This window comes from Delphinus delphis, chromosome 1 (assembly GCF_949987515.2).
Source record: "Delphinus delphis chromosome 1, mDelDel1.2, whole genome shotgun sequence".
Lineage (NCBI taxonomy): Eukaryota > Metazoa > Chordata > Mammalia > Artiodactyla > Delphinidae > Delphinus > Delphinus delphis.
The window spans coordinates 74,755,439-74,771,816 of record NC_082683.1 but is presented as its reverse complement, the minus strand read 5'-3'; the positions used below and the strand labels follow the sequence as shown (position 1 = coordinate 74,771,816).

Genomic DNA, 16,378 nt, shown 5'->3' with positions numbered 1-16,378 from the left:
GCAGGACCACTCAAGTTCCCTTTTTCCTTCAAAACTGCCATTTAACAACATCACCACAACCTCTGATACCGCCATCAAAACTACAGTCCTAAAGTGTTGATTGTTTAACTTAGTTAAGTGACTAGCTGTGATACTCTCAAGAATCCTTACTGGTTTAACGATATTCCCTCCAGTGAGTGTGAAAAAAACACACAGATTACAAGAACAAATGTAGGAAAATGACAAATATCCAAAATACCCCAAAGCGTTTTTGCTTCTGGTGTCTGATTTGTAGTTTCACAACTTTTCTGTGATTTTAAATAGACATCCGTTATTCTCATGGGAATAAACACTTCCTCTTGTTCTCATGCCCCAAATGTTGTCCTTAGCAAAGCCACATGGATTCTTTCTGTCATTTAGCCCCTATTCCTAGTATAAACATGTAATCTGGCCTGCAAATCTGAGACAGGTGGAACCTGGGACCCTTTGCTGCAGTGCTTGCACCTGGACAAACAGTAACAGAATACAAAGAAACTATAAGGGACTAAAAATAACTGTGTGCAGGTGCAGGTGGGGCAAATTAAAAACAACAAGATACAAAAAGACCAAAAACCCAACTGCCACTTCTCAGGAGTCTGCAGCAAAAGCAGGGTACTGCACTTGCACCCTGCACACAGCACCACCAAGGAGATAGGCAGACCACCTAAGCCACCCCTCAGGTGGACCCCTGACCCACCCCTATCCTCACCGCATGTAAAGGAACCAGCTCCCTCCTGCCCCACCCCCACCCCAAGGGCCAACAAAGGCACCTGTTATTTGTTTTCGCTCCCTTGTGCTGCAGCACTAGTCCCAATAAACTCTTGCCTGATTTTCTTATCTGGCCTCTATCAATTTCTATTGATTAAGGAATCCAAGAATCCTGGTCGGTAACAGGGTTACCAGTCAGGCTCTTTTTGACTCCATGGGTAGCTGGCACCTCTAAGTATACTGACAAAACACTGTCCATATGACTCCTTTGCAAGCCTCTTCCTCATAACCCATAAAAAAATTTTACGAAACTTTCCCAACTTACTTCAATGCTCCTTCCAGCGCTACAGTATCAGTGGAGCCCCAACTAAGGTTTCAAAATTTCCTCATTCTGCTCACCCATCAAAATTCCCATTCTCTGATGAACATGTGAATGAGTGATAACAGTTAAATGCCCTGCAAACCATAACAGGATTTGAGGGATTGGCACAAAGCAGCCCACAGCTAAAAATCCATTTCTTTGAAGTCTCCTTATGCAGAGAGAAAAATAGGAATCTCACAGACATTATGTAAAGATTAGGTGAAAATGCCTAATGCTCAGTATGTAATATTAATTTTCAAAAGTAACTGAAACGGATGCCAGGCTAGTTTTTGTTTTCTGTGTTTTGGGTTTTTTTAAGATGTTCTAGTCCTGGGGGTTGAATTTTTGGCCCAGTCTTTAAATATGTGAAATATATATATACATATATATACATATATACATATATAATCCTTGACTGTTGTATCTCTGCATTTATTTGGTTCTTTAACATCTCTCTCTCTCTCTCTCTTTCTCTCTCTCTCTCTCTCTCTCTCCCTCTCTATATATATATTCTCTCTCTTAGAGAGAATCCTGTAAGATGCTGTAAATGGGGAACTGGCTGATGCCGGCTGTTACGGACAAAGAAGTGAAAGAATTAAAGTTAATGCCCTCTTTCCTACCTGAAACCTATCAGGATTCCCAGTAATAATAGCGACCATATGTTGAGTTTCATCACTGCTAGCTTATTTCCATGCATGATTACACTTAATCATCAAAATAAACCAAAAGATTTGTAATACCATCGTCTCTGGAGTACTGCTGAAGAAACTGAAGCGTGGAGAGGCGTAATATCAGGTGTTTCTTCCATTTTCATGCAAGTTCAGAACAGATTAGGGTGGTCTTCCAATTACAAAGCTGTGAGGGTCTCGCTTCTCCGCCCCCCGGCGCGGAGACGCTCTCTTTAAGCGGAAGCGTGTGGCCACGTGCATAGGGCGCGGCCTCCCCAAGGGAAGGGTGTGGCGAAACCCCGCCCCGAAGGCGGGATGACAGTGGGCGTAGCCTCACGCGGATCCCGTAGGATCTGTGCCGGACTGCAGCAAGCCGTAAAGAGCTCCACGAGTCGTGAAGCGGCAATGTGCGGAAGCGTTGCTTTACGACTGTTTGGACAGACGCGCCGGTTCGGCGTTTTCTGCTTGCTGCTTCTCTGATCCACACGTGGGCCGCTGTCGGTGTTGTAGCCAGAAGTTCATTCCTATTGGCGTGGACCAGCCATATTGAAGGACAGAGTGGCAACGGAGGTCAAGGATCTTGAGCTGATGGATTTTGCTGCTGAAAATGAGGAGACGTCGGGAGGAGGTCTCCAGAGTGGAGCTGAAGGGGCGCGGCTAAGTCTCGAGTCAGATGGAGAGAGAGCCAGGGGCACAGTAGGGACCGAGGAGGCCGGCAGTGGAGAGGCGGGGAATGGACCGACCGGAATGGGGAAGACAGGGGAAGGGGAAGAAGGAAATGGACCAAGGGCAGAGGAGATGCGAGTGGACCTAGCAGTTGTGAAGCAAGAAGTAATGGACTGGTCAGAAATGGAAGAAGGTAGGCGGAATGACCAGTGGGTAAAGCAGGAGGTGGAGGATGGGCCTGAGGTGAAAGAGGAAAAACCAGGCACGTTGGAGGTGAAGCAGGAGACGGATAGTAGTTTGATGCTAAAAGAAGAGAAAGTGGAAGAACCAGAGCTAAAGGAAGAGAAAGTGAAGGTGAAGGAAGAAGTGATAGACTGGCTGGAAGTGAAGGAAGAGAAGAAAGATAGCTTGAAGATTAAAGGGGAGGAGATGTTTCTTGATCAGAACGTAAAGAAGGAGGAAATAATGGATGAAGTGTGTGTAAAAGAAGAGAAGTATTTCCCTAAAGAAGAAGTGATGGATGATACAAAGGTGAAAGAAGAGCCTCAGATAAATCCCCCAGTGGGCTCCAAGCGGAAACTGGCCATGTCAAGGTAGGGCAAGGAGATTTCCATTGGGGGAATAAAGCTGTGGAATTCTCTGTTGTCTAGACTGAAAGAAATTACACTACCAGAAGGGTGTGGAATAATGATAAATAAGTGCCAGTTTGGGTCACTGGAGCCTGAATGATGGGGGGGAGGGCGATTGGGAAGGGAGGGTTTTGTCAGATGACAATAAATTCAGTAAAAATATGTGAGGTTGGTACTAGTGTCCAGTGGCCAAGTTAGGAAGTGAAAATTCTTGGGGCCAGAAAGCCCTTATACCAGAATCTGGGTTGACTTAATATGCTCTTGGCTCAGTATTCTTTTGAGAGAGGATAGGTGTGAGGAAAAGTCTAATAAAACCAACAAGGATAAAGTGGAGTAAGTTAAAATTAGACAAAATACACTTGAACTCACCCAACTGTCTAGTTTCTCTATGGGTACTATGAACATTTATTGCTTTTGATTTAATTTCCTTATAGTGTGATAATGAGGCAGCATAGGAAATAAGAGTAGTCAGTTTCTTGGGATTATCAGTGTCTCGAACACATTAAAACAGAAGTAGATGTAGTTTGATTGTCAGTATCCCAAGATCCTAAAAGAACAGTTGAAGACAGATGCTGGATAATAGCATTTCTAGATTATTTTGACTCCCATTCTAGGTTGGGTGAGGAGTTGAGAAAGAAAGATTCAACTGCTACTCTCTAAATTTGCCTGGGTCTTATATCTTTTTCTGGTGTGTCTGCCTTTGAGATAAATAAACATAGCTCATGGATTGGACTTCTGGGTATGTGCACGCACACGATTGTTAACAGTGTCAATAGTTAAAAGTTAAAATATCGAATGATCTCATTCTCAGATTATAGTAGGAAAGGAAGTCAAAGTGAGATGATTTTTTTTAATTTAATACGTGTTTTCTTGAATTACATATCAGTAACAACATTGTAAATGTAGTTGTCATTTCCTAGAGGAGAATTTTCTAATGATGTTTAACAGTTATCAAGTATTTCATAAGAGTTACTTGCATCTACTTTATTCACTATGATTACATGTCTGTAAATTGTGATGAGTAATTGACTCAGCATTAAAAGTTTATAAATAAACATGTAAAATTAATATTTGATAACTTATCAAGTTTCATGTGGGCTTTTGTAGATGTGAAACTTGTGGTACAGAAGAAGCAAAGTACAGATGTCCACGTTGTATGCGCTATTCCTGCAGGTATGTATGTCATTTCCTACCCTGTTATCTCTGCCTGTATCCTTTTTACCTCAAAGTGTAAAAGTACCTCCTCTTTTGTCTCTTCAGTTTGCCCTGTGTAAAGAAACACAAAGCAGAACTGACATGTAATGGAGTTCGAGATAAAACTGCATATGTTTCAATGCAACAGTTTTCTGAAATGAATCTCCTAAGTGGTAAGCCATCTTCTGCATAGCCGATTGATGCTTCCTGGCCATTGGCATATATCATTTGTTTATTTTTCTATTTCGGTATTTGTAGATTATCGATTTTTGGAAGATGTGGCAAGAACAGCAGACCATATTTCTAGAGATGCTTTCTTAAAAAGACCAATAAGCAATAAACATGTAAGTATTTCTTCTACTCCCTTCCAGTTAGAATTTCTTCTAATGAATTAGATTCTTTTTTTTTTTCACTCATCAAATATATTAAGTTACTAGGGATACAGCAGTGACCAAAACAAAGTCCTTCTCCTCATGGAGCTTGTATTGTAGCAGGAGAGACAGGAGATGAGTAGAGGAACAAATATAATTTCAGGTAACGTTAAGTGCATCTGGAAGATAGGACACAGGAAATTAAAGAAAATGAAAATGGTGTTTGTTTGCTGGGGGAGGAGGGTGTTATAAGGGTACTATTTTCCATACAGTAGTCAGGAAAGGCTTCTCTGAAAGATGACATTTAAGCAGCAGTCTGAATGATGAGAAAGAGGCAGTCATGTGAAGGTTTGGAAAAAGACTTTCCAGGTAGAGACAAAAGTAAAGAATGAGTCAGGGGCTTCCCTGGTGGCGCAGTGGTTGGGAGTCCGCCTGCCGATGCAGGGGACACGGGTTCGTGCCCCGATCCTGGAGGATCCCACGTGCCATGGAGCGGCTGGGCCCGTGACCATGGCCGCTGGGCCTGCGGGTCCAGAGCCTGTGCTCCGCGACGGCAGAGGCCACAGCAGTGAGAGGCCTGCGTACTGCAAAAAAAGGAGAAAGTCAGGGATGAAGTTAGGGTGTTTGAGGAGTTAAAAGAGGGGCAAGGTGACAAGCGTAGTTGAGTGAGGAGCATGTAGAATGTGAGGTTAAAGAAACTAGTGAGGGCTCCTAATGTATTCGAAGTAAAAATGGAAGCCATGGGTGGACATTGAGCCTGTTTGCTTCTTGAAAGATCACTCTTGCTGCTCTCTGGAAAGTGGACTTGAGTAGGCAAGAGTGGAAGATTGGAAGCTGAGAGACCAGTTATAAGGCTGTTGTTGTGGTTCTAGTCAGAGAGGATGCTGTTAGAATTATTGGGAAGTGATTACACTTCCCAATTCCTTCAAAATTCCCAATTGAATTTTGAAGGAAGAGCTAACAGGACTTGTTTTAATATACTTAATTTTCATACTTTTCATACTTTCATCCCTTTTTCATTCCTTATGCACTATGCAAAATTAAAAACTTACATATTTGAAGTATTTTGCAACAGCCATTGTTCTAAAATAATATTATTAAATCACATCATGGAATTATGTTCATTTTTCAATACCATTTTGGTATTGGAGTTGCAGAATTTTAGTACCTTTTAAACAGTTTATTTTATTGGTGTTTTTGGTACAGACATGACATTACCCACATCTGAAAGAAAAATTACCATGCACCAAGTCTTTTTTTCCCCTCAAGCTTAATTAGACATAATTAAATTCTACTTAAAAGATAAATTACTTTTTAAAATTTTTTTTGTGAAATATGACATGCATATAAAAAAGCATAAAATAGAAATACACCTTTTTTTTTTTTTTTTTGGTTACGTTGGATCTTCATTGCTGCACGTGGGCTTTCTCTAGTTGCGGCGAGCAGGGGCTAATCTTCATTGTGGTGCATGGGCTTCTCATTGTGGTGGCATCTCTTGTTGCGGAGCACAGGCTCTAGGCGCATGGGCTTCGGTAGTTGTGGTGCACGGGCTCAGTAGTTGTGGCTCACGGGCTCTAGAGAGCAAGTTCAGTAGTTGTGGCGCACAGGCTTAATTGCTCCGCAGCATGTGGGATCTTCCCAGACCAGGGCTCGAACCTGTGTCCCCTGCATTGGCAGGTGGATTCTTAACCACTGCGCCACCAGGGAGGTCCAGAAATACAAAATTTAATGAATAATTATGCAGTAAACATCCATGTAACTACCACCTAGGTCAAAAATAGAACATTACCACCTTCTCAAAAGTTCCTGCCACCAGCTTATGCCCTTTCCTGAACCATTCTTATTTCTGGATTTTCTGTAATAAATGGACTCTGGGTTTTCTAAATTTTAGAAGCAGTGAACACTTCTGTTTAGGAATTGTGGTTTGCTTATACATATGTTTTTCTGGGGTTTATACCTAGAAGCTGAATTGCTTTGTTGTGGCGTATGCATATCTTCAATTTGACTATACGTTACCAAAACATTTTCCAAAGTGGTGATACCAGTTTATACTCACAGTAGTGTTTAAGTGTACCTGTTGTCGCATCCTCTCCAATACTTGACTTGGTCAGAGTTTCTGAGTTTTTGTCAATTTGATGGCTGTGTTATTTTATTATGATTTTTAATTTGTAGTCTGATTCTTAAAGAGATTGAGCACCTTTCAAATATTTTATTGACCAATTGGATATTCTTCTTTGTGGTATGCCTGTTAAGTCTTTTGTTCATCTTTTCATTCATCAGTTGTTTTTTCTTACTGGTTTGTAGTAATTCTTTGTATTTTTAGATGCTAGTTGTTAGTTGGTTGTATGTGTTGTAAATTCCTTCTTTCATTCTGTGGCTTGTCTTTTTACTCTCTTTAGTGTTTTATGGTAAACAGATGTTCCTAATTTTCATGTAGTAAAAATTGTTGTATGTTTCCTTTATAGTTAATAGTTTTATGAGTTTATAAAGAAATCCTTCCCTACCTTGTTATGAAGCTATTCTCCTGTAACTTCTCTAAAAGCTTTACAATGGTGCATCTCCCATTTATGTCTGTAAACATGGAATTGATTTTTGTCTAGCATGTCAAGTGGAGGTCCTATGTAATTTTCCACATGGATAATCTACTTTTTCTAGCCTCATTTATTGAAAAAATTCATCCTTTCCCTACTGCACTGCAGGACCATCTTTGTCATATATCAAGCATCCATATATGCTTGGGTCAGTTTCTGGCCTGTCTGTTCATTCTGGTGGTCCTCTTATCTATCCACACCAATGCTCAATACTCTAAACTATTGTAGTCTTTTACTGAAACTCACTGAAAAAGTAAGTCCTCCCACTTCATTCATTTTTTAGAATATAGCCATTTTTCTAGAATATTTTCTGGAGTATTTTCTAAAATATGGCTGTGGCTTTTTGTAATTTTATACAAATATGAAAAATCAGCCTATTGATTGTACAGTCCTACCTTCCCCACCTGGGAATTTTGATTGGGGTTGCATTTATTTTGTAGAGTTACTTGAGTGATTGGATTTTACAGCATTGAATGTTTAAATCCTTGACTGTTGTATCTCTGCATTTATTTGGTTCTTTAACATCTCTACAACTTTCTCAGTGAAGGTCTTGTATATTTCTTATTAGATTTATTCTTGGGCACTTTATTTTTTCATACTATTTTAAGTAGTGTTTTCTTTTTAATGTTTTATTATCTCTTTGCTGGTATTTAGGAATGAGATATTTTTGTTGTCTATTTTATAGTAGTAACCATATTAAAGTCTGTCCCAATACCTTATCTATAGATTCTTTGAGATTTTCTCTATAAACAGTTCATCACAATTTGTTTCTATCCTTCTGTCCTTGTTCTTTTATCTCTTTTTCTTGCCTTATTAGGTATAGCTAGGACTTCCAAGAATGTCAAATAGTGCTGATGATAGTAGATATTTATGTTGTAAGTAGAAGTGCATCCCTAGGTTTGATGATTTGCTGAAAGGATTCACAGGATGCAACATACAGTTGTACTCATGGCTAAAATTTATTACAGTGAAAGGATACAGAGCAAAATTAGCAAAAGGAAAAAGTATATGGGGCAAAGTCTGTAGGAATCCAGCCACAAGCTTCCCAAAGTCCTCTTCTATTGGAGTCACATCGTACGCAGTTAATTCCTCGGGCAATGGGTTATGATAATTAATGTTTGAAGTTATTGTCTACCAGGGAAACTCACTGCCCAAGGTTTTTATTGGGGGCTGATCGCAGAAACACCCTCGCCCTAGCATTTGCCAAATTCCATACTCCCAGAAGGGAAGCAGATAAAACCACATTTTTGTGCAATTTCAGCACAGTGAACCACTCTTATCATTTTAGGAAAAGTTTTATGTCAGTGTAGGGTCCATTTACCAGTCAGTCAAGTTCCCAGACACCAGCCAAGAGCCAATCTTGCCAACAGAACTTTCTAAGGATAACAGTCTCGGGCCTGGTATATTAACTGTTCTGTACATCTTTGTTTCATAACTCCTGATCATAGAGGGAAAAGTTTCAAGATTTCACCATGATGTTTGCTTTTAAATTTTTTGTAGATACAGTTTGATATTTAGATTAAAGAAGTTCTGTTCCTAGTTTGCTAACAGATGTTAACATGAATGGTGTATATATTTTATCAAATGCTTTTTCTGTATTTGATTATTTCTTCTTTTAATATATAATATTCTAGTATGAATAATAATCCTTTAATCAATTTTCTATTGTAAGTTAAACTTGCATGGTATATTATTATCATACCCTGCTTTTTGTACTTTGCAGAATTCAGTTGTATTATGTATATGTACACATTATCCATTCATTCATTTTTGCATTTCTGTCCATGAGTGAAATGACTTCTGATTTTCCTTTTTGGTATTTTTAGGTTTCTATATCATTGTGATTTTAGTTTCATAAAATTATTTGGGAATGCTCCCATTTTGGTCCTGGATACATTAACTAACATTGGGATTATTTCTTCCATGGGAGTTTGGTAAAATTTATTAATGGGCTTCTGAAGTTTATTCTTTACTGTTTATTGGACTATTTAGGTTTTCTCTGTCTTTTTGAGTCATTGTTAGTAGACTACATTTTTCTAAGAATTTTTCCATTTTACCTAAATTTTCAAATGCATTGGCATAAAGTTCTTCATATTTTCTTTTACATGTCTGTAGAAGTTGTATTATCATTTGTGATAATCCTTATTTGTGTCCTCTTCTTTTCTAGATCAGTTGCTATTGTGGATTCCTTTTCTATTTTGTTAATGTGTCCTCTTGACTTTTGTTATATCCTTTTATATTTTTAGCTTAATTGCATTGTGGTCAGAGAACATATTTTTTCTGAGTTCATTCTTTTAAAATACGTTAAGACTTGTGTTTATGGCCCAGCATGTGGTCAGATTTTGTAATGTTCTCTGTTTGCTTGGGAAAGAAAAATTATTCTGCATTTGCTAAATCTAGTATTCTAAATATATTCCTTTTAGGTCAGATTTGTTAATTATGTTGTTCAAATTATTTATAGTGCTACTGGGGTTTTTTTTGTTTTTTGTCTGTTTTTCTATCAGTTACTGAGAGAGGTGTGTTAACATTTCCCAATAGATAAAATCAAAAGGATTTGTATGTTTCTCCTTGTGGTTCAGTTAGCTTTGCTTCATATGCTTTAAGGCTAAATTATTAGATGCATACTTCAGGAAATTCTTGGTGTATTTAACCTCTGGCATTATGATGTGACCCTTTTTGTCTCAAGCTTTTTGTGTACTTTATCTGGTATTGAACTATTTCAGTCCTTTGGTTGGTATTTGCATGGTGTATTTTGTCCCTTACTTTTACTTTAGGCCTTTTTGTATCTTTATGTTCTGGGTGTACCTTTTCAAAGTACCATATAATTGGGTTCCAGTTTTTCTCCATTCTGACAATCTGGAACTTTTAACTGAATCATCAAATTCATTTACTTTTTAATAAAATTACCTATATATTTGACTTTAAATGTGTCACCTTACTTGTACTATTTGTCCACTTGCTTTGTTTTGTTTTGTTCTTTTTCTTCTTGTCTTTTGGACTAATTGAGTAATTTCTTATCATTTGAATTTTTATCAGTTTAGAACTTATACATCCTTTTTCTATCCTTTCATTGGTTAGGCTAGACATTGCATGCATACTTCATTTATCAGTATCTAAAGTTAATCAGTACCTTAAGCCAGTACTTAAACAATGCAATGACCTTAGAACAGGAGTTGGCAAACTTCTTCTGTAAAGAGTCAGATAGTAAACCTTTTTTTCAAACCTTATGGTTTCTGTCACAACTACTCAACTCTGCCACTGTAGCAAAAAAGCAGCCATGAATAATACATAAACAAATGCACAGGGCTGTATTCCAACAAAATTTGTTTATAAAAATAGGCAGCAGGCAGGATTTGGCCCTAGTTTGCCAGCAGTTACCTTAGAACACTTAAATTCCGTTTAACACTCTACTGACTTTTTGTATTGTTTTCAGGTATTTAAATTGTCTTTTTTGTTTCAGTCTCCATACAATAATTACTGTTTTATCCAGTCAGTGTTTGTTTTGGTTTATCTTCATATTTCCCACTTTCTTTGCTCTTTATTTTTTCTGCCATCATCTTAGACTTTCTGTCTGAGAGATCACTTTCTACCTCAAGTAGATCTTTTAGAATGTCCTTTAGAGAGAGTTTGCTGGTTGCCACCTCTTAGATTACTCTGTTGGCATTTAAATCACTCTTAAATGATTTTTGTCTATAGAATTCTGGGTTCAGAATTACTCTTCCATTGTCTATGGCTTCCATTTTTATTGTTGTAAAGTCATTTGTCATTTTTAACTGCCTTTGAAATATATTTTCTCTGAATGCATTCTTTTTATTGTTGGTCTTCTGCATTTTTTACTATACTGTGAAAATGCACCTTTCTTTTTATTTATCTTACTTGAGAATTATTAGATTTATTGAATCAGTGGAGTGTCTTTCATCAATTATGGGAAATTATCAGCTCATTTCTATTAAAATATTACTTGTGCTTTATTCATTCTCTCTTCTTCTAAAACTACCATTAAATGTGGCTTAGGCCTTCTCCCTATATCACACTTACCCCTTAACCTCTCCTGATTTTGTCATCTTTTTTATCTCTAATGCAAAATTTTAGTTTGGCTTATTTAAAAATCTGCTGAGTCACTTTTTATAGTTTCTCTTCACTGCACATATTTTCAGGCTTTCTTTTATTCCTTTAAATTTTGCAGAGCAGTTCTGTAATCTGTGTATGATTTTTTTAGTTTCTGAATATATAGGGAGCTCTCTCAGCTACATCTTTTTTCTCTTTTGGTTCCAGTACACTGAGCCTTGTTTTCTTATATTGTTTATACTTTTTTGTTTTTTGTTGAGTACTGCTTTTTTTTTTTCCTTTAAATATTATTTGTGGGAATTTTTTGAAAGTTAGAAGAAACAGACCTTCCTTTATTCTACCAGGTACCTAAGAACATTGCAGATCTGGACTATCGTAAACCAAGTTGAAGGTTTAAGACTGTGTTAACCAAACAAGCAAGGCAAATCATTTCATGGGCTAGCATGGGCTCAACGAACCTACATGATCCATGGAGAACACATGTCAGAGCTAGAATTCTCATATCCCATTTTGTACATCCTACATCAGTGGCTACTTTAAGTTAAGCCTTGTACTAGGCAGTGCCATAGTTCCTCCCTGAATGAAGCTACCTGACTAGTAATAGAAACAGGCATATATATATATAGCTAACTATGGTATGAAACCATCAGTAAAAAAAGAAAGAACTGTATGGGTAATCCCTGTGATTGCTAAAACCTGTATTTTTTAAATCCCCATAAAATTCTTCTTTTGGCTTATAGAGTATATGGTTAAAATCACAGGCTCTGGAATTAGACAGACCTGGATTTGAATGTAGGCTTTACATCTCAGAAATAGCTGAAATAGCAGAAATGGGAGTAATAATAGTACCTCCCTCATAGTATTGTGAGGATTAAATGAGACATTGCTGTTTAGGGCAGTTTGTGAAACATAAGTACTCAATAAATCTTATCTATTACGTTTTGAACATTGTTTTACGTGCTTTTGGAATTTAAGGCATTTTAATATTAATTTGCCTATTTGTTTCTGGTTGTTAGATGTACTTTATGAAAAATCGTGCTCGAAAGCAAGCTATTAACTTAAAACTTCTACCCAATGGATTCACCAAAAGGAAAGAAAATTCAACATTTTTTGATAAGAAGTAAGTGTCTGACTTCTTTCTTAGTATATCAGATGTTCTGATTTGATTAGGAACATCTTTTAAGGTTTGGTTTACTATAGAACATTGCTACTCAAAGTGTGGTCTGTGAGGTGTTTGTTATTGGTACAGGACAAGATGACTGCACAAATTGGAAATAAACATTTAGGAACTTATGCTAATTTTATGTCATGTGACTTTAATAACAGTTTGGGTTTGCTGTGTGTGTGTGTGTGCGGTGAGAGATGGAGAGAGAGAGAAGAGAGTGTGTGTACGTGTCTGTCCTTCTCTCTGAGACCTAAGATACCGTGAAAATATTTCAGAAGCTTCAAGTACAAAGCAATAAGTCAAAGCAGAATTCCTGCATATTTTTAACCAGAGCAGCTTGGCTTTTATAATCCTTTTACTTTGGGATTCCAAATAGAATTTCATTTGAGAGCCAGTGATGGAGAAGAAGGGGAACTTGGAAAACATTTAGTCTGTAGTGAATCTGTGAATACAGATAATACATTAGAGATGAGTTTCCTGCTCTCTGAAAGTGCTGGTTCAAAAAGGCCCCAGTAGTACAGAAAAGAACAGGATCCCAAAGTACTATAAGTAGCCCACTAAATTATTGGATAATACCTTTCAAAAGTCAACATTCTGGATTTAGAGTCAAAAAACCTGAGTGAGTCCTCCCCGCTTCAGCCTCTTAGTAACTGTGAGGCCTTGAGCAAATTACTTCTTTTCTCCGGGCTCCATCGGCATAATGGTAGGGGTTGTACTAGGTAAACTGTAAGGTTCCCTCACAATTTTACTACATAAATTGAAGAGACAGAATGATCAGAATTATTCTAATAAACCTTCCATCTTTTCAGAAGATATTATATTATTAGAGAATGGTGTTATCCACTTATTTTATATGTTTCAAGACAAATATTTGTAAAGGTGGTTTTCCCTTTTTTTGGTTGGTTTCTAGGAGTAAAGTAATACTTTGCATTTATCAAATATGAGATGATTCTTTTGTGTATTTTGGAACTGACATATTTAGAAATAGACATAATTTGTTTGAAATTTAAGATAACTGGTTTGTGCCGTCTGAAATATAAAATATATTCCTGTTTTATGAAAGAAACCATTCAGAATGGTTTTACTACTACTAATATAGCCTCAAAATTTTAATTTTGGGGTCTTTAGACACATGAATGTATGTGGGAAGTTTTTTCCAAGAATACTACATTCGGTGTATTTTCTGGGCTCAGAACACAAATTTATACTGTTATTTTGGAACACCTCAGATCTCTGAAATGGCAAATTGGACTCTTCTTGCATTATGCCTTTTACTCATGAATTTACAGTGATTTGGGCTTGATTTTTAGTGTCTTCCCATGCGGAGCTTAGCAACATAGTACACAGTAGACTTTAGAGTCAATTTCTTAGCTGCTTTCACATCTGTAAAATGGAGCTAATGATAGCTACTGTGTAGTTGTGACCTTAGTGTATTAATTTATCTAGACACTCACTGGAGTGTAGGAAGGAATCAGCATATAGTAGCAATTGTAAAAGTAATACATCCTCAAAAAAAAATTAAAACAAAAAGAGTAATACATCCTCATCATAAAAAAAATTAAAGGAAAAATAGCACCTTTAATTCCACTACGCAGAGACAACCACTGATAATATTTTATGTTTTCTTCTAATCATGTGTCCTTTTTTCAATTAATAAAGTAAAACATAATATTAAATGCTTATATAAAAGTATAAAAAGTTACATGACTCTCAAGTTAAACATTATTCATCTATGTGAATAAAGGCACACGCTTTTTTCTACAGCTAGCTTTTTTCTATTTAACAATATATTATGGACATCTTACTTGTTAATGCAAATCTACCTCACTTTGTTTAAGTAGTATATTTCAACTATGACTATATCCTAATTTATTTATTCCTATATTCATGAACATTTTTAGCTAATTTCTAGATTTTAATTATTACAAATAATGCTGTTATAAACATCCTTGAATAAATTGTTTTGTGTGCTTATGTGACTTTTTCTGTATGATCAATTCCTAGAGAGTGGAATTACTGGGTCAGAGACTACATGCATTTATACTTTTGAAGGAAACTCCACAAATTGTCCTCCCCAAAAAAGTACCACTTTGTACCTTCCACAAAAATGTATAAGTGCCTATTTTAGTTATACTGCACTTTAATTGAATATTATTAGACTTTTTTGCATATCTGATTAGAGGTTGAACAGTTGAATTTTTTCATTTAATGTGCCTGCTTATATCTCATCTTGATCTGTCGCATGCATTGTAAATGTTTTCACCAGTCTTTTCACCCTTAATTTTGTCTTCCAGTCATTTTTGATGCATTTTAAAGAGTTGTAAAAAAAATTCTATAAAACATAGAGACAGTAAAATGGAGTGGTTAAGAGCACAAACTGGAGCTAGGCTGCCTGGGTTCAGATTTCTAACCAGCTGCTTCCTAGCCATGTGATATTAAGCTAAGCCACCTAACTTTTTGTGCTTCAGTTTCCTCATCTATAAAGTAGGGCTAGTAATAATAAACTAGGGATAAGCCAGTTTTCATTTCCATTTGTAGTAAATGAGAATACCTGTTTAAACATCTCACTAGCACTGAGTTGTCTCTTTTTTAAAAAAATTTTGTTGCTATTTTGGAAAGTGGAAATGATATTTTGTTTTAATTTGATTTTATTTAATTGCTACTTAGATATGGAATATTTGGCCACATGTTTCAGAATAATATCTTAAAATTCAAGAGTGAAGTTTGACTTAATCCAATCTGTGGTAGTAAGATGATCTTTCATTCTTATAACTATTTTGGTGAAATAAATAATAGAAATCTATGGAACCGAATTTTTCTATTTGTTCTTTGTTAAATTGCCCATTATTATTTATAAATGGAAAATGCCACGAACTGAATTTAAAATGTCTGTGTTTGGATGTTTGATGAATAGTAAAGCATTAAGGTGAATTCCCTGTTAGTTGATAGCCATACTTAGAATATTCTGCTTAGTTGGTTGATAGTCAGCTTGGAAATCTCTTTAGTGTGTTCCTATATTTTGTTCATTCTTGTTCAGCATTTTCCATGATTTGTTATCTTGGCACTGTGATGTTTTGAGCCACAGAGTTCTTTGTCGTGAGTGGCTGGCGTGTGTATTATAGGATGTTTAGCAGCATCCCTGGCTTCTACTGACTAGATTTTGGTAACACACACACACACACACACACATCCCCTGGGATGGGGGCAGTGGGGAGAGGCAAAATTTGAGAGCCACTGATTTAGATGAATACGGAAGACATACTTATTGAACTTGATGTTTGGCAAGATCAGGATTGCAGAAAATTTTGATTGCTAAAAGGTGATCTATAAGTAGCAAGATAAATATATATGGTCCTGTACTTAACTCTTAGGGGGGGAAAGTGAAGAAAGGCATTTAGAAGTACCTTTTTTGTGATATCTGTGTTTTCTCAGACATTCATGTGAAAACGATAAAAATTTTAGATGATCGTAGTGTTATTTGCTGGAAGGAGGGAAGAAGAGGATGCTACATCTTATCAAAGAATTATTTTTACCTCCCACATCGCCAGTATTGTGTTTTTAAGAGACTTGTTTTCAATGCTTTTTTAAACTTTCAAAAGTGGTTAAGGTTTTGACTGAGATAAACCTGAATTTGAATATTGCCTCTACATATGGTTCACGTTAGGTGACCTCAGGCAAGAGCGAATTTACTGGGTTGTTGAGGGGAGTAAATGAAATAATACCTAAATTAATACCTGGCACTTAGTAGATAATGTGCAATGATAATAAACGATCTGCATTCTCTTACTGGAAATCTTTGAGGATATGTTATGTTTACTATATTATATTCATTCCTAGTAGGTCTGGGGCAGCATTATATAATCAAACAATACTATTTCTGCAGTGAAACCTACAAATGTTTACATTTTAATGGGAAAATAATGACTGTAAATGAGCTCA

At 36.6% G+C, this 16,378-nt stretch overlaps 1 protein-coding gene and 1 long non-coding RNA gene across 3 annotated transcripts in view; one reads left to right on the top strand and one right to left on the bottom strand.

Moving 5' to 3' along the window:
• Window positions 1-2,038, bottom strand: part of LOC132433679 (uncharacterized) — a 72,821-nt gene extending 70,783 nt beyond the window's left edge. For both annotated transcript variants that reach the window (XR_009521193.1, XR_009521194.1), the window contains exon 1: window positions 1,828-2,038. This is a non-coding gene — a long non-coding RNA (uncharacterized lncRNA). The remainder of the gene's footprint in view (window positions 1-1,827) is intronic.
• Window positions 2,039-2,164: 126 nt separating this feature from the next.
• ZNHIT6 (zinc finger HIT-type containing 6) overlaps window positions 2,165-16,378 on the top strand; it is a 58,103-nt gene continuing 43,889 nt past the window's right edge. Inside the window, exons 1-5 of the mRNA XM_060024745.1 lie at window positions 2,165-3,014; window positions 4,158-4,223; window positions 4,311-4,417; window positions 4,503-4,588; window positions 12,291-12,394. Of these exons, the coding sequence (XP_059880728.1) occupies window positions 2,344-3,014; window positions 4,158-4,223; window positions 4,311-4,417; window positions 4,503-4,588; window positions 12,291-12,394 (1,034 nt within the window). The 5' untranslated portion in view covers window positions 2,165-2,343. The remainder of the gene's footprint in view (window positions 3,015-4,157; window positions 4,224-4,310; window positions 4,418-4,502; window positions 4,589-12,290; window positions 12,395-16,378) is intronic.